This window comes from Diaphorina citri, unplaced genomic scaffold (genome assembly GCF_000475195.1).
Source record: "Diaphorina citri unplaced genomic scaffold, Diaci psyllid genome assembly version 1.1 scaffold53, whole genome shotgun sequence".
Lineage (NCBI taxonomy): Eukaryota > Metazoa > Arthropoda > Insecta > Hemiptera > Psyllidae > Diaphorina > Diaphorina citri.
Window position 1 is genome coordinate 54,175 of NW_007377490.1, and position 23,632 is coordinate 77,806.

The 23,632-nt window shown below is 37.7% G+C and overlaps 1 protein-coding gene across 1 annotated transcript in view; it reads right to left on the reverse strand.

Annotated features, from left to right (window-relative positions):
* Nucleotides 1-23,632, reverse strand: part of LOC103516748 (probable serine/threonine-protein kinase MARK-A) — a 35,706-nt gene that overhangs the window by 1,179 nt on the left and 10,895 nt on the right. Inside the window, exons 2-19 of the mRNA XM_026828780.1 lie at nucleotides 22,831-22,936; nucleotides 22,320-22,398; nucleotides 21,793-21,913; nucleotides 20,255-20,406; nucleotides 19,893-19,958; nucleotides 18,419-18,549; nucleotides 17,673-17,812; nucleotides 17,030-17,229; nucleotides 16,905-16,918; nucleotides 15,631-15,796; nucleotides 15,084-15,226; nucleotides 14,681-14,797; nucleotides 13,782-13,943; nucleotides 12,687-12,836; nucleotides 8,050-8,281; nucleotides 7,572-7,672; nucleotides 7,121-7,227; nucleotides 307-2,136 (exon numbers count right to left, since the gene is read on the reverse strand). Of these exons, the coding sequence (XP_026684581.1) occupies nucleotides 307-2,136; nucleotides 7,121-7,227; nucleotides 7,572-7,672; nucleotides 8,050-8,281; nucleotides 12,687-12,836; nucleotides 13,782-13,943; nucleotides 14,681-14,797; nucleotides 15,084-15,226; nucleotides 15,631-15,796; nucleotides 16,905-16,918; nucleotides 17,030-17,229; nucleotides 17,673-17,812; nucleotides 18,419-18,549; nucleotides 19,893-19,958; nucleotides 20,255-20,406; nucleotides 21,793-21,913; nucleotides 22,320-22,398; nucleotides 22,831-22,928 (4,009 nt within the window). The 5' untranslated portion in view covers nucleotides 22,929-22,936. The remainder of the gene's footprint in view (nucleotides 1-306; nucleotides 2,137-7,120; nucleotides 7,228-7,571; nucleotides 7,673-8,049; nucleotides 8,282-12,686; nucleotides 12,837-13,781; nucleotides 13,944-14,680; nucleotides 14,798-15,083; nucleotides 15,227-15,630; nucleotides 15,797-16,904; nucleotides 16,919-17,029; nucleotides 17,230-17,672; nucleotides 17,813-18,418; nucleotides 18,550-19,892; nucleotides 19,959-20,254; nucleotides 20,407-21,792; nucleotides 21,914-22,319; nucleotides 22,399-22,830; nucleotides 22,937-23,632) is intronic.

Sequence of the window (23,632 nt, forward strand, 5' to 3'; positions counted from 1 at the left end):
ACCAGGGCAGTAGTAGACTGTGATATAAATGTAATTGAGAAACTGGAAATCACGAAAGAGAAAAATTTTGGGTCGAAAGAACAACACTTTGTGCGAAAAAATAGCATGAAGAATTGAAGAATTTTGGGCCTTGATACACATAAATGTATCTACTAATTTATTGAACTTAAATGATTTAAATTTTCCGTTGTTTTTGTGTAGAGCTCTATCATTGTAAATAACTCGAATTTTCTAATATCGGTAAGTTGGCAGGTACCTACTTTACTGTCTCATTTTTATTTTTATTAATTTTTTATATTTTTTCATCCTCCATCAGTGCTTTACTTTGGGTACCTACACCGTTTTCACTTATATGTCCATTGCTTTTAGGATTTCCACCATCTACCGGACTGGTTTCATGCTTCTTATTAATATTTTTGACAGATTCAGTCGCATGGCCATCAGTCACTTCTTTATTTGTAGCATTCGATCGGGGAATACTATAACGTCTATATTTTTCATCCTCCATCAGTGCTTTACTTTGGGTACCTATACCGTTTTCACTTACATGTCCATTGCTCTTAGGATTTCCACCATCTACCGGACTGGTTTCATGCTTTTTATTAATATTTTTGACAGATTCAGTCGCATGGCCATCAGTCACTTCTTTATTTGTAGCATTCGATCGGGGAATACTATAACGTCTATTTTTCAACAAAATAGGTTCAGAATTTGGAGTTAGTCGAGTTGGTAGTTTACTTCCACTCCCAATACCTAGTGGCTTTTCATTCCCACCAGATTTCAGAAATCTACTGTACCGCGGAACAAACAAGTCACCAGGTGTCCCAACATTATTTGCATTCTCCATTTCATTCTTATTTTCTTCCTTTTCTTTTTGAGTATCAGAAATTTGATCAGGAGAAGTTTTATTTTCTATGTTAGTTGGTTCTTCACGTTTCCTTATGGATTGACTAGTTTCAGATTTCAAAGGTAAGTTCTTTTCGTTAAAAATACTTCTGCTCACAGTCCCATCTCTTGAATTTACAATTTTATTAATAAAATCTTTATATACATTCTTACTGTTGGTAGAGTTTTGTTTTAAAGAGTGAGTTCTATAGATAGAGGAGCGAGGTTCAGTCACAGAGTTCTTTGACTCTAAGGATATGGCTCGCTTGATGAGATTCGATTCACTATCAATCGATGGTTCAGGCCCTACACTTGATTCCCGGAGTGACCTGATCGTATTTTTGATTCGACTAGATGATTCCAGCCCAACACTTGACTCTCTCATACTTCGAGTCACATTTGTCAGTTCAGGTGAATACTTTGAAGACAACTCTGATGGTTCATACATACTTGACCTCAAGAATCTTGACACTTTCCTAGTAGGGCTTAAAACTCTCTCTAAGGAAGAAAGGGTTGAATTTGAACTTGGTACATATCTATCAAGTCTAGCACTTTCAACATAGCCGGTTGAGTTTGTACTCAAACTCCTTCTGTATTCTTTTTTATCAAAACTCATTGGTTGTCGCAGAGAATTAGTTCTCCTAAATGATTGAATGGGTGAGGGTATAGCCTCTCCGTCATTGCTTCCCAAAATCTTGGCAGAATCCTTCAATATAGCGTTTGCGTTGGCTTTGTTCCGGTCACAACTTAATGATCTCTGATATATTCTTCTTGACACAGGACTACTATTATCAAGGGACTCATGAATAGTGATAGGACGTTTACTTCTAGAAGCCAAATCAGATGTGTCGTTGTCAATGTCAGAACTATTGGATCGGTTTCTAGTTCTCATCTGATACGTGCTAGATTTAGGAAGTTCTAAAGCAGCAGGTTCAATAGTATTGGTTCGTTGTCGGGTTCTCATCTTGTACACATAAGGTTCGGAATGAGGGGTTCTCGGGTCACTATCAATCAGATAGTCGCTAGTCTTGGGATTACTCCCGTTATGTCGAGATTTCAGTTTGGTTTCGGTCGATTTATCAATACCATCAAGTTCATCCAGTCTTTCCTTCATGAGTTGCTTGGAAAGAGAATTCTTGATAGTAATGGGAGGACGTAGTCGAGAGCGATAAGGAGTAGCGGAAGATTTCTCATCTCGGGTACTTTGCTGAGATAAGTTCAAACTATTCCGGTTTGAACTCTTGCTGCGATCTGAAAAGAAACCAAGTTGAGTTAGAAGAACAAATGAAGAAACGTTTGAAGAAGAATATTTCAAAGACTCTACATTCTCCACATCTTAAGAATCTCAACATATACATGGAGTACTTAAACGTTTTAATGTGTAAAAATCATCAAGTAAATTCTAAAACTAGAGATTTAATAAAATCATCACTAACAGTATGTATATTTCAATTGGAGTCTACAAATATTGACAGCTCTCAAGAGACTCTAGGCAAATTGTAAACTCTTTTTGGATTGAAGAAGATAATGGGCAAAGTTTCTTATCTGAATTTACTGTTATGGACTTACCTTGAATTAAGTCTCATGTGCATTTCTTATATCACGCCATGGAAATTAGGTTGTGACTCAAAAGGTTAGTAGGGATAAACCAGCAAGTTAAAACTTTTTATCTGAATTTACTGTTATGGACTTACCTTGAATCAAGTCTCATGTGCATTTCTTATATCACGCCATGGAAATTAGGTTGTGACTCAAAAGGTTAGTAGGGATAAACCAGCAAGTTAAAACTTCAACACAACTAAACACTTTCATTGTAATCTTGAAAATACGAATGTCAATCAAACTCTGTTAGTAAAAACGAATAAAACATGAAAAAAATCAACACATAAAGAAAACCGACTTCATTGACAATTTTACGTTGCAAACGCAGTTTGTCTACATGATCGTACAGACCATTTTTTTTTTTTTTTTTTTAAAAAAAAAAATATTTTTAAAAAAACACAACTAAACACTTTCATTGTAATCTTGAAAATACGAATGTCAATCAAACTCTGTTAGTAAAAACGAATAAAACATGAAAAAAATCAACACATAAAGAAAACCGACTTCATTGACAATTTTACGTTGCAAACGCAGTTTGTCTACATGATCGTACAGACCATTTTTTTTTTTTTTTTTTAACAAAGAAAATATTTTTAAAAAGTAAAATACAAAATAGATCAATTTTATTGATATTATGTAAACAATATTAGAACAATCACAGAGTAGTAGATAAAAATAAATAAACTTTCTCTTCCGTATAAATAGGTAATGATAAAAATATTATTGCTAATGAATTACTAGCACTACTTGTAAAAATCAATGTTCCATATTGGCTCTATGGCAGGATTAAAGTGTGTTAATAAATTGATTGCAAGTAAATTTTCATAAAAGTACTTAATGTGTAATGATTTTGACAAAATCTATAGAACCAACCAAAACTGATCAGAGGTCGTACACAAAATGAAGAATGTAATGAACACCATATTATGGAACATGATCAATATTAATAAATATTTACTTAAACTTAAAAGGTACACTAGGTGTTAGAAATGGTTGTTGTTAGTTTTAATAAGCTCATATTAAAAAAAGGTCTTCGAATTTTGATTGTTTTCAACCCGGATATAAATAAGGGATTCGAGAAGCGCTAAATGAAACATGACTAAATAAATAATTGAGTGGAGTTTCCAAAAATTGCTATAAGGTTCATCTTTTAGTAAGTACATAGTTTCTTAACTTATCTACTTTCAAAGAATCAAGTTTTTGCTAGTAAAAATAATTTACCAGCAAAAAATATGCAGCATTAAAATTTGGTGTTGAAATTAAAACTAGGTAACTATGAATTTTTAGACTAGGTTGTTAAATGAATCGATGTCAGATTATCTCAGAGACAAACTACGGAAAATCTATATAAATAAAATTGTAGATTTGTCTGTACAATGCTTAGAATCGTGAAATTTTTAGTTATTCTTACTCCTTATGCAATATGCATCCCCGATTCTAAAAATCGCATTAGAAAAATTTCTGTCTGTCTGTCTGTTACACTAAATAGACCTTTGGTTGTCCTCTTTTCACGAGAAAACGGCTCAACCGATTTTGGTGACATTTTTTGTGGTAAGAAGAGTACTCGGGGTGACATAGGCTACTTAAAATTGTCACATTCCATCCTGAATCAAAATGGCGGCAATTCAAAGTTATGCCTTTTACGCTGCACTGATACACGTGTCAGGGAGCGCGTAGCGCGACCCTGTGGGTGTGTGTGTTTGTGTGTGTGTGATGGGATTATTATGTATTTCAGAGGTAGATAGTCTTTTATTGAGGAAACAATCTGAGATGAGCTAACATGAATCATCTGCGTTAGGTACAGTAGGTATATTGTTAGGTAACATAACTGGCATTAGTAAAAATATATATATGACTATAAAAAAACACAAAAATTGATGATTATTATTTACCTAGGAAGACACATAGATAGGAGACGTTTGGTTTTGTTTATAGTTAGTTTTTTTTTTTGTGAGTTTATTACTGTTTCGACTTAGTCAACACGTTTGGGGACATGCACCGTCACATTGGCTGCAACAATATGAACAAAAGAAAGAACAAAACACACGGATTAAAACACAATGTAACGCCACTTTGTTCCAGAGAGATGTGGGAAAGGGGGTTGGGTACAATTGAGATCGAGGGTCGAGGGGGGCACAAATTTCAAGGGGGTATGATGCAGCTCGTAGTAATCCTCTTTTCTTCAAGACGAGGACACAGAGGACATCGAAGAACATCATTTAAACAAGTAAACATAATAACTTGATGTTTTCTCTTGAGTATAGGTTCGAAATGTTCATGTATATCAGGACGCCCCATTCACATTTGATACGTAAAATAAATAATATGTAAGTACTTTAAATATAGGACTGGTTTTACAACATAATTATCTCATCAGTACCTACCTACTTATTTTCTACCAAGATTTACAGTCCCTTTTTAAATATCATGCAAAAATTGGAATTTTAACCGAAACCACGATCAGACCTAATAGTAGTAAAAATAAATAAATAATACCTAAATAAAATATCAAGACACCATTATAATGTTATAAGAACATACATAGACACTGATTATAAAGAAAGAAAAGTAAATTAATAGTGCAGCAAAGAAAATTAACAATGGAATTACAAAAGCGTGGTAGGGTAAACCTGCTAGGGGGTGTGCAGAGTAAAGAGAAGATTTTATAAAAAGAATGCCTTGGTGGTTAACATGTGCGTCAAAAAACGTTACACTAAAGCGACTAAACAAAACTAAAATAAACTCAAGGGAGTCGTCTTTGTTGTGCCGTTCGAAAGTCTAAAAATGATCAAATACTTGGATTTCGAGTCTTGCAAAATAATACATATGTAGCTATGGAATTCTCGAAGTTGTATGAATACTGATAGTGGACCACGACTATCTATACTTCTATACTCACCAGGGCTCTTTGGTGTATTCTCGAAATAGCATACAAATTTCCACCGTTCAGCGGTAATTATCAGAATACGTAGATATCAGCGATGCTATTATCAATGCTCACCAAGGTGATTTGGTGCAAAATATTGCAATCCTACTAAAATATTCCAGTGACTTTAGAAAATCCGACAAAAAGACAAACTAGACTAGATTAAAAAAAAGTAAAAAGTATTGCAAACAAACATGTAATACATACTCTAAAATATAACTGCCTTACTAAACAATGTGCAAGTAAAACTATATACCTATAGCTATTTCCAAAGTCTAAAAAGAAGATACATTCGAACAAAATAATAATAAAATTATTGAAAATTCCAAAACCAAAATGAGAAAAAAATCTGCAATAACATATCATTTATCTGAAACATAATCTGAGAAACTAAAATACCAAGAATCCAGAACAAAAAGCAAAACCTCATTGATAGGTCGGTATGAAGGAGTATCTTGGCATAAAAGTGAACTAAAAAATTACCACCAAAAAATGCTCACAAACTTACTATTGTACACAGATCATTGCGTCTTGACGAATTACAGCTACCTACGGTGTAATGAAAATCGTATGGTCCTAAATTTAATGTTGCCAAAAATATAACGAGTTTCTTTTTAATAAAGAACTCCATCTTCTCATACTCCATTAATGATCATTGATCAGTCTCTTTCTATAACTTTACCGATGACTAGCAGGTTGCCCGTGCTTCGCCACGGAAAATTGATCATAACTCCAGATCGATTTAGATTCAGGCAATATCTTCTCTTATTGCATATATCTAAAACAACACACATTGAGAATATTCCTATCAAATTTCAGCTTTCTAGGTGTTCTGAGGATAGAGCGATCAGTGTGTGAATGGATCTCACTTTTATGTAGGTAATAGTTATGATTTTTACTCTTGGAAATTTTATTTATTTACTACACTCGTTTCAGATTCTATCTTACAACTTTTAATATATCAGATTGATTTTCAGAGTGGCGTTACCTTGTGATGGGAGGAAAAAAAAAAGAACAATCTACACGGCACAACAAACGACAAAACTTCTGGTTTAAGTAAAAGAAAATCAATAAATCAGAGCAATAATTGTTAAGTTAAAAGGATTATATGTCCTAATCTACAGTATAAATAACTGTCTACTATACTATGGTATAAACGACATGCACCAAAAAAGGGTGAGAGCAAATTAACATTCAATATTGTGAGAAAGTCCATGGATACTATATAAAGAAAAAAGTTTTACTTTGCTCCAAAGAGGAATTACATCAATAACTACGGGTAGTTAATTCTCAATTCTTATTTACATAATTTTACAGGGTGTTTATAAAGTTTTTCTTAGGTCTGGGTTTCTCAAGAACCAATTCTAATGATTCATATGAAAATCCAGACCAAAAAATGAATTTAAAATTTTTCACCCCATTAGAAGAGAGATGACTCAAGATCACCAAGACGAAGACAGTGCAAATGAACTTTGGAATGGTTAGAGGATAGAGCTTACATCTAGAGGGACTAGAATATTGTCAAATCCCTAGGATCAATTGTAAGTCAAGGAGATTTAGACTGTAAGATAGCAAATCGAGTGAATGCACAGATGAATTGGAATAAAATGTCTACAGTACTGGAGGAGTTAGTGCGAAACAACGAAGGGTATATTAGAGCTAGCCAAAGGCAACCTACAAGCATCATGCAGAGATACAAGTACCCACCTCGGGGCAAAGTAGATGATGAACCGCCACTTAGGGGTTCTCGACTCAGAGATCTCCTCCAGGGGTGAATGCCATCAGCTCGACTGAAAGATCGGGTCTCACTCAACCTTAAGCGGGAATAAAGAGACAGACAAAAGGGGATTAACACAGGAGAATCGCGACATAACGTAATCCAAGGGAAATCCCAAAATTCAGGTCATAACAACACGGGGGATACGGTTAGCCCAGTGGTAACACGCTTGCTTGCAATGCAGAAGGTCCTGGCTTCGATGCCCACCATCTTCAAAAATTTGTACTAGTTTTTCGATTGCAAATATTTCAACAGGTTCCTTTCTGGCAGACCATCACACAGGACAGACACAATTGGAGAAGGCTACTCAGTGGAGTCAAGGACCCTCGGTGTCTGTGAAAACTGTAAAGTAAGTATATAAGTATGTAAAGGGGTGTTTACCTGGTAGCTGGATTATCGAATAGAGAACCATGATGAAATATAGAGCGAGGGAAAGCACTGCGATGTTCATCCGTGTTGAGACGTTGAGTTAAGCTCCTCACCTGAGAAAAAAAAAGTAAAAATAAAATAATAATAATAATAGTAGAGGCATAGAAAAAAAATAATAGAAATCACTACACATATAAAATGAATAATAATAAGACTCTTGAGTGGAAGGTAACCACTAGGCGAGGTTAACGCTGCGTCGGAGGCGTTCTCTACCACCTAACTCTTAGAGCTCGATTATTATGTGGTCAAATTATCAAATAAATGAGGATAAAATTCCATGCCTTGGCTGGGATCGAACCCGCGCTGTTTACCAGGTGAGCGTCTTGACCACTACGCCACCGAGGAATAATAGAGCTTACAAGGCAGGCGCGCTACCCTCGGAGTTAACTAGGCTGGCTTAAATCACTATACATAACATAAACTGACTTACTCTAGACAGGAGTGTAGAGAACAGGTTTTCGGCGGTGAGAATTTCAAAGTTGTCATCATCTTCATCGGAAGACACGCTGTCGGCCGTCTCTAGAACGGACTTGTTATTGGTGAGTCCGCCACTCGATGTCTGAGATGGTAAGCGGCGTCTGGTCGACCTTAGAGTGAAACAACGAGGAGCATTGCTACCACTTGCATTAGCACTGGCGTCATCCTCACTTTCCGTGATGGAACTGAAATGAAATAGGATATGATTAGGAGATTAGGTAAGGCCTTACCAAGTTAAGATTGACATAGCACCTACGATTAGGACGGGGGGGGTATTAAAAAAAGGTCTTCGAATTTTGATTGTTTTCAACCCGGATATAAATAAGGGATTCGAGAAGCGCTAAATGAAACATGACTAAATAAATACTGGTATTCAGGAGTTACTTAAAGGGAAAAAAAAGATTACTAGCATTACATTACATTGCGATGGGGGTCTTTTGTAACGAAATTCCTGTGTGTGGAGTCCAGTATGTAGGACTATTCCACCTCAAAGCTTACTAGCAAGTTGCCCGTGCTTCGCTAAGGAAGGATACTCCAAATTATCGAAGGGGCCTCCCCAAATGTCCCTAAGGGAGTGGGATATACGCCAATGAACTCAAGATCGGTTTAGATTTCAGCAAAATCCTCTCTTTTTTGGATATCCAGAACATTTATCCCTAATAAGCCAGGCCTTTTCAATTAAAACACCCCAGACATCAGTAGTTGCTAGTTGCCATTCACAGTGTTTCTAAAAGAACACTTTCTTTGGTGAAGATGTTTTAAGTGAAAAAAAAAAAAAAAAAAAAAAAAAAAAAAAAAAAAAAAAAAAAAAATTTTTTCCTTAAAAAAAAAAAAAAAAAAAAAAAAAAAACACTAGGCTGGCCCAGCATTCTTACTTGATAGGAGGAGAATCTGTTTTGCGAGGCATAGCGGTATTGGCAGGGACATTAGGCGAGATTTCTGAAAGACTTTGCCTAGAGGTTGAATTGACCAGAGGGATGGTTGTGCCAGTAGATGGCTTCCGTTCGTACACTTTCTTCGCTGGCGCTCCTCCAGTGACTTTCGTTCCTGAGGGAGGAAAAATATTGGAAACATGACAGAGATTGAAAAAGAAAAGGAAAACAAAATAGTAATAGAAAGTAAAAAAAAAAAAAAAAAAAAAAAAAAAAAAAAAAAAATTTTTGGGGGAAGGGGGGGAAAGGAGAAAAAAACTTTTCAAAAAGAAAAAAAAAAAAAAAAAACATTGAAACATTTTTAGGGGAATGGTGCGCAAGTAGAGAAGTACCTTATCAAAGGTAAGTTTCAAGTTGCATCCTTGTCAGATTTGAGGGCTTCATACCAAGAATTAAGTGACATTTCCAGACAGACGGGTTTGGAATTTAGACCCGAAACGTGCGGTACAAAATAAGGGACGTTCCAACTTCAATTTCGACAGTTAAATTACCCATACATTCCTTTCTAGCCTAGACGATAAGGAAACTAAAGAAAGTTAATATATATTAAAACATAATACTCGTATACCACCACGCCTATATTACGGACACGGAAGGCATTTACCGGGTAATTTGGCATTTACCGGGTAATTTGGCATTTACCGGGTATAATAACTTTCTTGGGCGGGGTGGCAGGTTGCTTGTTAAACTTCTCCACGGTTTCCAAAACACTCGACCGTCTTCTCTCCGTGTAAGGTTTGGCTGTCGTTTTCTCTGCGGCTTTCTCTTCCACAGTCGCGGTTTTTTCCGCAGCTTTTTCTACAGTTTCTTCAGCGGGAGTATTATTCGCCGTTGGTTTCGTATCAACCAAGTTAACATCAGGGGTAGGGACAGCCGGTAGAGGAGTAATGGGTTCGGAAACCAGAGGGTCGGGGGTGTTGGGCGTGAGAGTTTCCAAAGCCTGCTCATCCGGGTAGATCTCTTCAGGACCCGAATCCATCCCAGGTTGAGGAATTTCGGCTACCGGAGTAATGGGTTCCTAGAAAAGAGGAGAGAGGTAAGATGAGATGTGCACTTTTAGTCCTGCCCAAGAGATTTCTAATTACCTTAAAAGCTTGTTGGAAAAAATCTCGGTAATGATGTAATGAATATTGAACCTTCTGTTGGCGTTTTGTCTCAGTTTTCTCTACCTAAGTGCGAAATCATCAGGTTAATTAAAATTCTACTTGCAAAATTATATCTTTAACTGAGCCACATTACTTTCAAAAGGGGGTGTTTCTAAAATCCTGTGTACAGAGTCAAATATGTTAGGACTATTGTACCCTGTCAACTATTGCTCTCTTCTATAACGCATAATAGTCGATTGACACAGAGGACTATATACATATTCGTCTATGTATGTTTCAGTGTTTCAGTATTACAATTTTTTTTTTCGTTACTTCGAGGCACATTCTTTTACATCCAAGCCTATCCAAAAACGAAAAAAATCTGGTTAGAAAATTTCCGCCCTGGCCGGAATTCGAACCCAGCACCTCCGGGTTGAGAGTCAGTTCTCGGCCACAGAGGTGGGCTGTATTACAGGTAGGGTCTCTGTGTAAAATTTCTCTCGGTTTACCTGTACCACAGCTTGTGGTTCTTCCAAAGTGTTTCCTGTTTTAGGAGCAGGGGTAGGGGCAGGGGTAGTCTCCTCATTTGCACCCTGTTTCTTCACTCCAGATCGACTTCTAGATCGATCTCGCTTCGGTTTGTTTGTTGTGGTCGAGGAGTTTTCCTTACGTTTGACGCCCGTGGCGGGTCCACTGCTCGGTGTAGGGCTGTCTGGTTGGGCCGGCTCTTCTGGACACAAAATAAGATCAAATGAGTCGGGAGGGAGGTATGGCAATTATTGGTTAGGTTTATATTTATATTAGACATCCTATGTATTTTTTATTATTATTATTTTTTTTAATCAAGTTTCCATTTATTACTATTACAACTTAACAACAGAACATAAAAAATCCATATAAATGGTATACCCATCCGTAAAAGCACAGCTTGTGCCACGGATGGGGACACACAACTGGGCAATGTGACAACCGGAAGAGAGTCAACAATGAAATCGGGAGGGAGGTAATTTAAAACTACCTCACCAACCGATTAATTTCAATTTTAATGAATGCCCACCGGCCGATTCCTACTAAAATTGTAAAAATCCACGTAAAATGTAAGAACTTGGGAAGGGGCCCTTAGCTTTATCGAAAATAATTAACGAGTTAAAAGATGCAGGAACACAAGTGTCGTTTCTTGGTTATTCTATTCTATAACTTCATTTGGACTGGAACCACCGATCACCAGATTTAAGATTACCTGATGAGATTTCGAATATTCATGTTCTCAGTAATACAAGGAGGAAATTCTGAAATATGCTCACCAGGTGGGGCCACGGCTGCTTGCAGATGTTCAGTGGGCATTTCCATGATGGGAGGTATATTGCCCAAACTCTGAGATCTCAAAGGTCGATTTGATTCCCCGGTCGGTATAACCTGTGAATAATATATTATTTTTTATAATCAAACTAAGAAGAAATGAATTTATTTAATAGAAAAATCAACGTAGAAAATGACTAGGAATCAAATTAAAATATGCCACTCTCAATCATTCGGACAATTTTGATTCTTTTGAAAAGGACTATTTTAGGGATCAAATTAAAATACGAGGAATTAAATTCAAATACAGCCTGAGCGTCTAATAAAAATCGATTCAAATCAAAATCTCACGTATTTCTTTTCGGATAGGTATGTTTAAACTAAAATTTTCAAAATATAAATTTTACCTATTAAGTCAAACACAGGAAAGACACATTATAATCGATCTAGTGCGGTAAATATTTCCTAGGGAATGTCTAGAAAGCTAGAACCACGGGGTATAGCTGGACTGATTATAAGGACCAGTTTGGGCAGACAGGGGAAAAACACTGGTCACAATAGATCTATAAAGGTCGCAATGATAAATTGCATAAACTATCCTAACTATTGCATAAGAGAGGAGCAACCAGACTCATAATAAAAAACGCTAAACAAGGGGATGCGGGTTCGAATTCCAACCAAGACTAGGGATATTATCATTAAATTGAGAATTTGACCACAAAAATAGTCTCATTTGAGCACTATTATTTTCAAATAGTATTCACTTAGCATACACAAAAGACACAACTAGATAAGTCACCTTGAAATCCTACACAACTTGGTACTTACTTTAGCATTTCCATTTTCATAAATATAACTTGACTGGGACTCGAACCAGCAACCTCCAGATTCAAAGTCCACCGTACTAAACTTACACTACTGAGGTTGGTGATTAGGTCAGGGCTAACCGAGTTAGAATTGATATGGGACTGAGAGTCAACCATTTCTCCTTGAGTCCTAGATTCTTTGATGCCTCATTAACATTAAGTATCCCGTCTTTCCCCAAAGTTTCTCCCAAAACTTCATCTGCAACTTCAAGGATAGGTAATTTTAGTAGGCTGTACTCTTTTTCGCAACATCTTCTTCCTCATCACCTCTCACTTTTATAATTAAATACATGTCTCTTTAATTCGATCTTCATTGAAGAATTCTGCAAAAATAATCTAGATTGTGTATAAATGGTGATATAATCGAGGTTTCATATAAATTATATACAACAACAATAATAATCTTACTTGATTCTATTGAGAGCCGTAGAGCTGGGTGTGATGTAGCCTCCTCCTTCCACCGCAATGGGTATGATCACCTCTCGAGCTGATTTCCTAATGGGATCTCCGGAGCTACAAACACTGCTATCCGAGTCACACGTACTCTGACGTGACAGGCTGAAAGATTTTCAACAGACAAGAACTCTCAGTAAAATTCTTTGGTTTCCATATCCATATATCCAAGAGCGTCACTGCTCTAGAAACGTACTAGATCCCACACTCCTGGGCTCCTAGGCAGAAGGTACGGGTCTGATAGCATGTTGTCGCGAATCTACACTACATTCGCGAAGGCAACTTGGAAAATGGTCACAGGTTGAAACTAAATCAAGTTTTCCGGTAAAACTTTAGGGTTAGTTTAGTTTTTATCTAACTCAGTTGGGCAGTCTAAAATCTATCACCACATGACAACTTGTACACTCTCAGATTCAAACATAAAACTTAAGAAACAACGTCTTTTTTTCATTATCCACATATGCCACTTTTCGACTCCGCATTATTCACGACACACGTATTCTGGTGTACTCCATTATTAAGCGTTTCCTTAGAAAAAATTTCTCCTCGTTTCTAATTTATTTAAAGCTTACCTGCGGGAACTAGTACGTGATATATTGTGCTGGGACTGTTGGGACGAAGACTTCCTCAGGGGTACTCCTTGTAGAGCGTCACTGCTCTAGACACGTACTAGATCCCACACTCCTGGGCTCCTAGGCAGAAGGTACGGGTCTGATAGCATGTTGTCGCGAATCTAGACTACATTCGCGAAGGCAACTTGGGAAATGGTCATAGGTTGAGGCTAAATCAATTTTTCCGGTAAAACTTTAGGGTTAGTTTTTATCGAACTCAGTTGGGCAGTCTAAAATCTATCACCACATGACAACTTGTACACTCTCATATTCAAACATAAAACTTAAGAAACAACGTCTTTTTTTCATTATCCACATATGCCACTTTTCAACTCCGCATTATTCACGACACACGTGTTCTGGTGTACATACATGTATTCCATTATTAAGCGTTTCCTTAGAAAAATGTCTCATCGGTTCTATTTTATTTAAAGCTTACCTGCGGGAACTAGTACGTGATATATTGTGCTGGGACTGTTGGGACGAAGACTTCCTCAGGGGTACTCCTTGTGAGGGTGGAGGAGTCTGGGGTACAACATCTTGCTCAAACATGATGGGGATAATGTGCTCGCGAGATTGGTTGCCTTGGCGGGTGACAGATCTAGGGAAGGAAGAGGGGGTATATTAGACAGTGATAAGCTGATAATGAGTGAGTAGAATTGATTTTTAGTCCGTCCTTCCTTTATTAAATTACAATAGTAATAATAAAAGGTATAGTGGACGGACTATTGTATTCGCTTCGGTGTCGTCTGTCGGTCGGTCGGTCGGTCTGTCTGTCCCCATAGAAGGACTTATCCAAACCTGGTCGACCTATATATCAAATTAAAGGTCTTTTTATCAGGAACACGAAAACTCCTGAGTAAACACTGACTAATAGATATTCCATAAGACATTACACTATCTTGCACGACAAATTATGAGAACCTTACGGATTCGGAAACCCTCAAGGTTGTTTTAGAAAAGACAGGTTCTCAGACGAGATGTCCATTAGAAAAGACACTAGGTTAATCTTGAAGGTTGGGAGTTGCCTTCCAAAGACGCCCGCCAGTGAACTTTGAAGGAACCTCTAGGCGATGATGCACCTTAAACTGAAGGTTGGTAGCCCTCAGTAGCAACCGTCGATGAAGGGAGAGAAGGTACCTGTAGTGAGAGAATAGGTTCGGGACCAAAACCTGCTATAACTGTCCTTGGGGGGAAATAAAAACTGCTATATTTGTCCTCAAGGGCGACATAAAAACTGCTGTAACTGTATTAAATCATTAGCCAAGTTTTTTTTATTATTTTTTTAAAGAACTTGGTCAAAATGAGAATCGAACCCAGTACAAGGCAATAACTTACTTGGCAGCAGTAGGTGTGGGGGCAGCGGACACCGGGAAGGTAACCTCAGTACGTTGCGTGACAGTGGGGGGACTATTGACCATGTGACGAATCTCACTCCTGAACTCACCGGAAGGTCTGAGGACGCAAGATTAACAATAAATTAAGGTCACGCACTCACTATTAGGTAGGCCTGACAGGTACACCTGATAGTGTGTGTACTCATCAGGGAGACCTGACAGACGGACCTTTTCAGTCGTACCTGTCAAGTCTACCTGATTGTGTGTGCTCATCAGGTATCAGGTAGACCTGAAAAGCGGACCTGACCAAGTGTACCTGTCAGATCTACTTGATAGTGAGTGGCTGGCCTAAACAAAACCAGAAAAAAAATCATGATTCCCGTTTCCTCCCCTTTTACACTCACTTGGTAGTTATAGGCACAACAAACGGAGTAGGCTGCACAAAGTCCGCCTTGGATTTTCGTCGCGGCAAGGTAGAAGATTTCTTATCCAGACTGTCTGACGAGCCCCCTAGTGCATTACCAATCACTTTGACCGCGTTCTTAACCTGAAAGACACACACAAGGAATTTTAATTGTGTTGGCAAGCAAGCACGTTACCACTGGGTACTGGGATAGTCGTGCCCTCGTTAGTTTATAATTTATAAGCGTGTCATCTAAGAACATTAAAGCTGGTGTCTCGAAATCACCACAACCCATCCTACAAGATGAAGCATCAAGTTCTCTTACCATTGCCAGCCTAGTTAGCTTGGTTGGTGGCGCGTCTGCCTTGTAAGCGCTAGGCCGCGGCTCGATTCCCGCCCGGGGCGGATCTTATCCTGAAAGGATAACGTTCGTTCTCGGAACGGCTGGCTTTCTCCTATCCTGTCTTCTTCTCTCTTCGATTTCGGGACGATAAGACCTTAGCCTTAAAAGTTCCCTCTGTCAAACCTCTTTGAAAAAAATCTCTTACCATTTTGGTTTTCTCATGTTCCTCGCCTGTGTTGTTGGGATACGGGGGAGGTTGTACAACCTCGGTGTCTACTTCAGGCGAGCTGAGAGCTTGCTCGGCCAGTAAATTGACGTTCACTGTGGATGCCAGACAGAACTTGGCCGCAGAAGGAGAGGGTTCCACTTTCCTAAGAAAACAAGACAATTTATAATTTTAATGACCTAAACGACCCTGGTATTCAGGAGTTACTTAAAGGGAAAAAAAAAAGATTACTAGCATTACATTACATTGCAATGTAACGAAATTCCTGTGTGTGGAGTCCAGTATGTAGGACTATTCCACCTCAAAGCTTACTAGCAAGTTGCCCGTGCTTCGCTAAGGATACCTTAATCAATACAATCCACCACAAGAATAGTGTAGATGTGCCAGTGACACATAAATTAGAATGAAATAAGGTGTGGTGTCAGAGTAGGTATTGTAGTCTGTTTTTTATTCATACCATGTACATTGTACACGAGTAGGTGTTACCTACTTGAACTATTCATTATGTAGGGACAGTAAATTCTAATCAAGAGTACTAATAATAAAATACATCCGCTAATTAGGAATAGGAGACTATTTTACCAAAATTCAAAATCAAGAAATAAGGACTCTGTTGTTTTTCCGTGTGAATATTTTTATCCACTATCATTGGTGGGGCTTGCAAGTGGCCAAATAAACGCAAGTTATAACTAAACAAAGTATAAAAATCCTTTTTTAGAAGAGGTTTGACAGCGGGAACTGTGGCCAAATAAACGCAAGTTATACCTAAACAAAGTATAAAAATCCTTTTTTAAAGGAGGTTTGACAACGGGAACTGTAACTGCTAACGTCTTATCGTCCTGAAATCGAAGAGAGAAGGAAGACAGGATAGGAGAAAGCCAGCCGTTCCGAGAACGAACATTATACCATCAGGATAAAATCCGCCCCGGGTTGGACTCGAACCCGCGGCCTAGCGCTTACAAGGCAGACGCACTACCAACCAAGCTAACTAGGCTGGCGGATGGATGGTTTAATTATTTATGGTAGATTTTCTCAAATAAATGTACCTATTTCCCATTTTTCTGAAAAGCTCAATAATTTAGGCCGGACGCCACAAAGTGAGTTTAAACTCAGTTTATGTTTAACTCTCGGATTAAGCAATCTGATTTGTAGATTTTCAAAAATTACAAAAAAAAAAAAAAATTAGCCAATCTGATTTCTGGACACTATTCTTCTTAAACCGAGAATAAAACTAAAACGGAGTTGAAACTCACTTTGTGGCGTCCGGCTTTAATTGTTTAGGTATGGTAGTACATTTAGATTCTCTCCAATAAATATGATACCTATATTTTTCTTGAAATTTCGATTATTTAGCTCCGGATCTAAAGTTCTAACTTACCGCGTCTGCTCCCACGAGGATCTTGTCCGTGCTTGGCGAGGGAGCCAATGAGAGGAGCAGATCCAGCCGTACTGGCGTCTGATTGGCCAATTCCTCGGCCTCCTCCAAACAGGCCACACTGTGGTCCTTGTCAATCCACCAGTGAGAACAGATCACGCTAATGTCCGCGCGACTGGACGGGTTAATATTTAACATTTCCGCTGTAAAGAAGAAGAGTAGTGTTGTTGATATACAAAATATTCAATTGTTGTTGTATTGTTGTTGAAGAAGAATAGTGTTTGTTTATACTGTTCGAATGAGATTGACGAGTTCCTCTACTCCAAAAGTAAGCTCCTATCAGGGCCGTATTTAGAGAGCCCTCTCCCCACGCGAGCTTAATTTTTCTCCTTTACTGTAGGCCAGACTCCCAACATTTGAAGCATTCCAGGATTTCCAGGTATATCACGGTTTCGACTCTAGCCCCCCTTCCCTGGACAAAAGGCCATTATTCCCACCGACCAAACTAAGATTATACATATTTTTTTTATGCAAAAATAATTTGTGGCCTCCAAATCCTACTTTGACAATCTATAAAAAAGCACTATAAAATAGTAGCTTCAATCCCTTATTTCTGAAGTAAGGAAGTAATGCAATATTCGTATACCTATGAGTGGTGACGCTGTGGACTGGTTTTTGGGCTCAAAATAGTCCCCGTTGGAGATTTGCTTGACTAGTCTTTTGAAGTTGGAGCCATCGAATGGCATAGCACCGTAGACTAGAGTGTACAGCAGCACACCGAGGGACCTGGAACAATAAGAGAGGTGGCCTTAGAACAGGATAGATTGTATGTTAATGTATGTGCAGTGGTGTATATGTTACCGGCATTCTACAATAAAATCTGGCACTTCATAAAATCCCTAGGTATTTTATAATTATGTAATAGCATATTATGTACTATCGATTTCATTATATGGTTTGCCTAACAACGATAGGCAATATATGGAATGACTAGGTATTACAAAGAATGCCGGTAACATATTATAGGTATACTTTTTTGCCTCCGCAACATTTCTGAAGGAGCCCCCTGGGTCACTAGATTGACGGGGGAGAGGGGGGGTAGATGCTCCAAATTAAAGGCGTTGGGGGCTTATGAATGTACACCTGCGGGGTCCGAAAATGCCCGTGGCTATACGCCAGTGCGCATGTGCAAATGTATTATTCCAACAATCTTAAAAATATAGACAAGGTATATTGTACGAATTCTTGTCTATTTATCCTCCTTTAAATTGTCCGATTTATGTATGGAGAGTTTTACTACAAGAATACCTGTCACCTGATAATAACTGAAGAGGCCGCAACCCTTAGGATTAAATAGGCTGTATTGTATTGTAAATTGACCGATTTACTTACCAGCAATCCACCTCCGGACCGTGGTAAGGTATTCCTTTAACTATTTCGGGGGACGCATACAAGGGACTGCCACAAAACGTAGACAAGAATCTTGACTCCGTGAATACATTGGACAAACCAAAGTCAGCAATCTACAATAATAACCAAATGGACACAATTCATGAACGATCCTCTTCACTTACATATCTTGGTAACGCTAAACGAGCATGACTTCTGGCAGTTTCTTGAATTTTCTGTACTTCAAATTGTATAGTCATATTAAACAATGTTTTTCTGTAGAAATCTGCAGAAAATTTTATAGAAACAACAACTGACTTCTGGCCGGAGTAAACTAGTAAATTCAAAAACTTATATCTGCTATAGCTGGATTCTCGATTAAAGTAGCTATTCAAGTGTCCTCACGAGGCACCCCGAAATCCAAGCACAGAGCCGAAAAAACTTCGAGTCGAGCCCGGGACCTCCGGAGTGCAAGCCTAGTGGCTGGCTACTTTACCTTATGTTATCGATCCATACTTAAATCCCTTCCCCCCTTCCCGTCAAAAGGACGGGTAACCCCGCTCGTTGACATTATAAATGATGACGTCACGAAATTGTTCACATATCAATCAATTTTATTTTTACATCCATTACATCTGCGTGAGACTTCACAGCTCTATTATTGTATAATACTGCTCAAATTGGACGCTATAAATAGGGAATATTTTTTAACGCTTAGCTCATCTAGATTCTAGAATATTTAGAACAACAGTTCCAGGTTCCAGACTTTATTTACAAACGAGCATACCTTAACATAAGGCTCAATTATCCTGGAAGATTTTTTGTGCCTTCTAAAGAAATCCAGACCTAAAGATATTCATATCTATTTATCTAGCTTATACCATATACTTATATCGAACATACATTAGGAGCATAGTGGTAACATAAATTCTTTAGACACTTAATTACTTAAAAGCTAGGCCGCGGGTTCGATTCCCGCCCGGAGCGGATTTTATCCCGAACAGATAACGTTCGTTCTCGAAAAGGCTGGCTTTCTCCAACAGATGTTGCATTTTCTAAACAGATGTTGCATTTTCCAAACAGATCTGCAGCAACTGTATGGATGATTTGTGCATTTTAATCACAAGTAATATGAACCTCTTGTAACATAGCTGGACTGATTATAAGGACCAGTTTGGGCAGACAGGGGAAGAAACACTGGTCACAATAGATCTATAAAGGTCGCAATGATAAATTGCATAAACTATCTTAACTATTGCATAAGAGAGGAGCAACCAGACTCATAATAAAAAACGCTAAACGAGGGGATGCGGGTTCGAATTCAAACCAAGACTTGGGATATTATCATTAAATTGAGAATTTGACCACAATAATAGTCTCATTTGAGCACTATTATTTTACAATAGTGTTCACTTAGCATACACAAAAGACACAACTAGATAAGTCACCTTGAAATCCTACACAACTTGGTACTTACTTTAGCATTTCCATTTTCATCGAGCAAAATATTTTCCAACTTCAGATCCCGATGACAAATTTTATGCTGAAAGGAAAATAAAATCATACTTCTATTATGACTCATACAATACCGATCATAGAGACACTTTTCATGTTGACGTATGATTGGTCCTCAGGGTTGAATGGTAGAGATTGCCCCAGGCAATAATTTCGCCCTTTGTAATTTCTTGTATTTGTATACATTGTATTATAACATTTATAACCAATAAAGAGCCTAAATAAATAAATGATAGGTATTCTGTATTTTAGAGTCCAAAATCTATAAGGAACAAAATTCGCGGGTGCACCTCTAGTTATGTTGGGCAGAAATAGGCAAGTTACCTTATGACAGTAATAAACCGCAGTGGCTATTTGTCGAAATATTCGCCTCGCTTCCTCCTCGGTTAGAACTTTCTTCTGATCCAGAAAATCGTACAGTTCGCCTCCTGCAGCATATTCCATAACTAGGACCATCTTCTCCCGGTTCTCAAATACTGAAAGGAAAAAAAATCAATATTCATAGGTACATATATATAGGTATATGTTTTTACTTTCTATGACTACAGTATAGCGAGCTATACTAGTAATGAAAGTATTGTTTGGTTGGTTGGAAATATCCGTTTTGGGATCCCATGATGTCAAAAAAGTGGCTTTTAGCCCATGGTCTGTACGTACGTTACGTACTACAGGTTTAAATGGGAAAAAGTGAAAAGTTGTGAACAAAATATCCCAAGAACAGTTTGTCGTAAAGTGATGAAATTTGGTATGATATCCCGGTATGGTACAAGGACGCGCATTTGGTAAAAATCGGACAGTCACTCATCCAGATATCAACCAAAGTCAATGTTGCTTCGGACTTGGAAAATAAAAAAAAAAAAATCCAATTTTTGTATACTTTAAATGATTCCTTATTACACGGGGAAAATTTCCCACCAAAAATCGGCCGCCATATAGGCGGCTTTTTTTTAATACATATTCCGCAAATGTAATAGAAAGTCGTGTGATATTCACACCAGATTTCTTATTTACTAATAACAATTAATTCGCAAGCATATTAAACATAGAGCTGAATCTTCCTCGTCTAAAACTTCAGCTGAAGTTTTATGTCGACAGAGGAGGAAACAGCTCAGGTCTATGGCATTTTCTTCTGACATATTCATTTTCATGGTAGTTTTCTCTTCTTCTGTGATTCTCATCGCGCTTCCGGCTTCAGGTTTGACATGTCCAAGAATATTTGTTTTTAGGTGGGTAATCTTTCCATTATAGTGACTCACTTTAAATTTTGATTTTGCATACTGATAGATTCTGACGTGACTTTGTGAAGATTCATCTTGAAAAGAAGAATAGAATAGAATACACCTTGTTTATCCTGCTGGAATGGGACTGAAAAGTCCCTTTTCCCCCGCAGTCTAACCAAGGTCTTATATATTTTGACATATTATGGGGAGTAGAAGAACACCAGTAACTTATACACTTCACAGTTGGGGGAGGGGTTTAATTGTTTATTGAGAGACAGACATGTTTCGCCATTGCTGTCATTATCAGTTGAATATGAGATTCATGGGTACTGAGTACTGAGATGTCTTCTAAGATACCTTGGTGCAGTGGTCAATACGCTCGCCTGATAATCAGGAGGGCGTGAGTTCAATCCCGGTCAAAGTATGAGAATTTATAACAAAAATTGTTTAAGAAAAAAACCATATTTACTATCTTCGAAATATTTACACACAAATACATTGTTAGATCGAAAGATTTTCCAGAGAAAAAATAAGTTATAATTATATGAGATTCGAAGGACCCTACTGTACACACTTACACATAAGAGATCTAAATCTAAGGGCATGGATAAGATATAATTATAAGACAATAACAAAAGTTACCTTCATAGATGTGAATAATATTAGGATGTCGCACTGAAGACATGATTTGAATTTCCCGCCGAATTCTGATCAAATCTGCTTCTGTCTCTATCTTGCATTTCTTAATGGTCTTGATAGCCACCTGTAGAACATATAAGACATGTTTGTGTTTAGACTAAGGGAATTCAGGGAGTGAACTAATATAAGCCGTATTTTATTATGGTACTTTTTTTTTATTCCACCAAGGAGATATGAATTTTCAACTTCAACACCCTGACTGTTAAAGCATATTCCATGGGGTTTAACCACAGAGACCCATGTATTAAAACATCTCCCTTAACATGAGAGACAGATCTTTAATTCTTGGATATTTTTTTTTTTTTCACCAAAAAATAGCAAAATTTCACTCAGAAACTCTCTTTCAGATAACCATATTTCGAGGTGAATACGATGAGTTAATGACTAAACGTAACTTCAGATTAGCTACTCACTGATGCTAAGCAACGTTGAGCGTGATGGATGGGTGACTAACTAGATATGTGTCTTACCTCCTGTCCAGTTTCCTTGTTGATTCCCAGCTGAACTTTGCCATAGTTACCCTGGCCCAACTTTCGGACTATGTCAAATCTGTAACGGAGAAACACAAAACATATTATTTATTTTATCTATTTTTTTAATTAACATATTTTTTTTTTTTAAAGAGTTTCGATGGAAAAAAAACTGTAGCTACTGAGGTCTTACCGTGTCCAAATCAAAGAGAGAAGGACAGAATAGGAGAAAGGATGAAATTCACTCCGGCCGGGAATCGAACCCGCGACCGAGCGCTTATAAGGTAGGTGCACTACCAACCAAGATAAATAGGACAGCACAGCACAACATTGATGATGATTCTACGAACTCCACTTAAGGTTATGTTCAAAATGCGAGATTCCAAAAAAAAGTTTATTAAAAATAAAAACAGCTAGGTACATATTTCCTCTGTATTCAACCTCGTAAGAAGGATAGGTAGGTAGGTAGAAATAAAAAAGGTTTAATAGACACGACTGCCCTACGCTTTACCTCTGCTTAAGTTTTCTCCGATGGTTATGAAGTCTGACTCCTCCCGTACTTTCTATTCCCCCCATAATATTGTTGATGCTTGCCTGTGGGACAACCATGTTGACGGCTGGAACAAAAGAAAACATTAAATGATTTTTTGGACGGAAAGGCAAATGAGTTGAATATTGTGGCTTCATTAATCATAATCAGCTACAGACGTATCTTGAAAACTCCCTTTTTCTTACTGAAGATTCGAAACCCAAGGACATTGTGTTTCAAAGATTTTTTTTTTTTTAATCTTCAAACCACCAACCTCCAGATTCGAAGTTCACCACAGTACACCACTGAGGTTGGCGAGTTCCAATACCTATGTCACAAATTAATAATCGATTCTAACGCGAACAAATAAATCGTTAATCAAGGTAGTTCCATTTGTCAATAGGTAATTAGCAACTCTACCATTTAGTCTGGTTTCCGTTGTATGATCTCTACTTCACGTTATAGGTTAAGAAACTGCTGCAATGTATCATAAATACAAAGATAAATAATTGACATGAGAGTGTGCCCCCGTACATAACAAAATACCATAGTGAATACGAATGAGTTAAAATCGTTCACGTTATAAACAGCTACCTGGAAACTTTAGGAAGAGGAAGCACCAAACGTAATACTGGTGACTGGTAAAAATGACAATACCGAGTTGTTTATCGTCTCTTTTCTTTCTCTTTCCAACATACTCATCTCGTCTTTCTTTGGATAGCAATGTGTCCGAATGAATAGGAAGATTACACTCTGTATTCAGAAAATTTTACTTTTGTTTGCA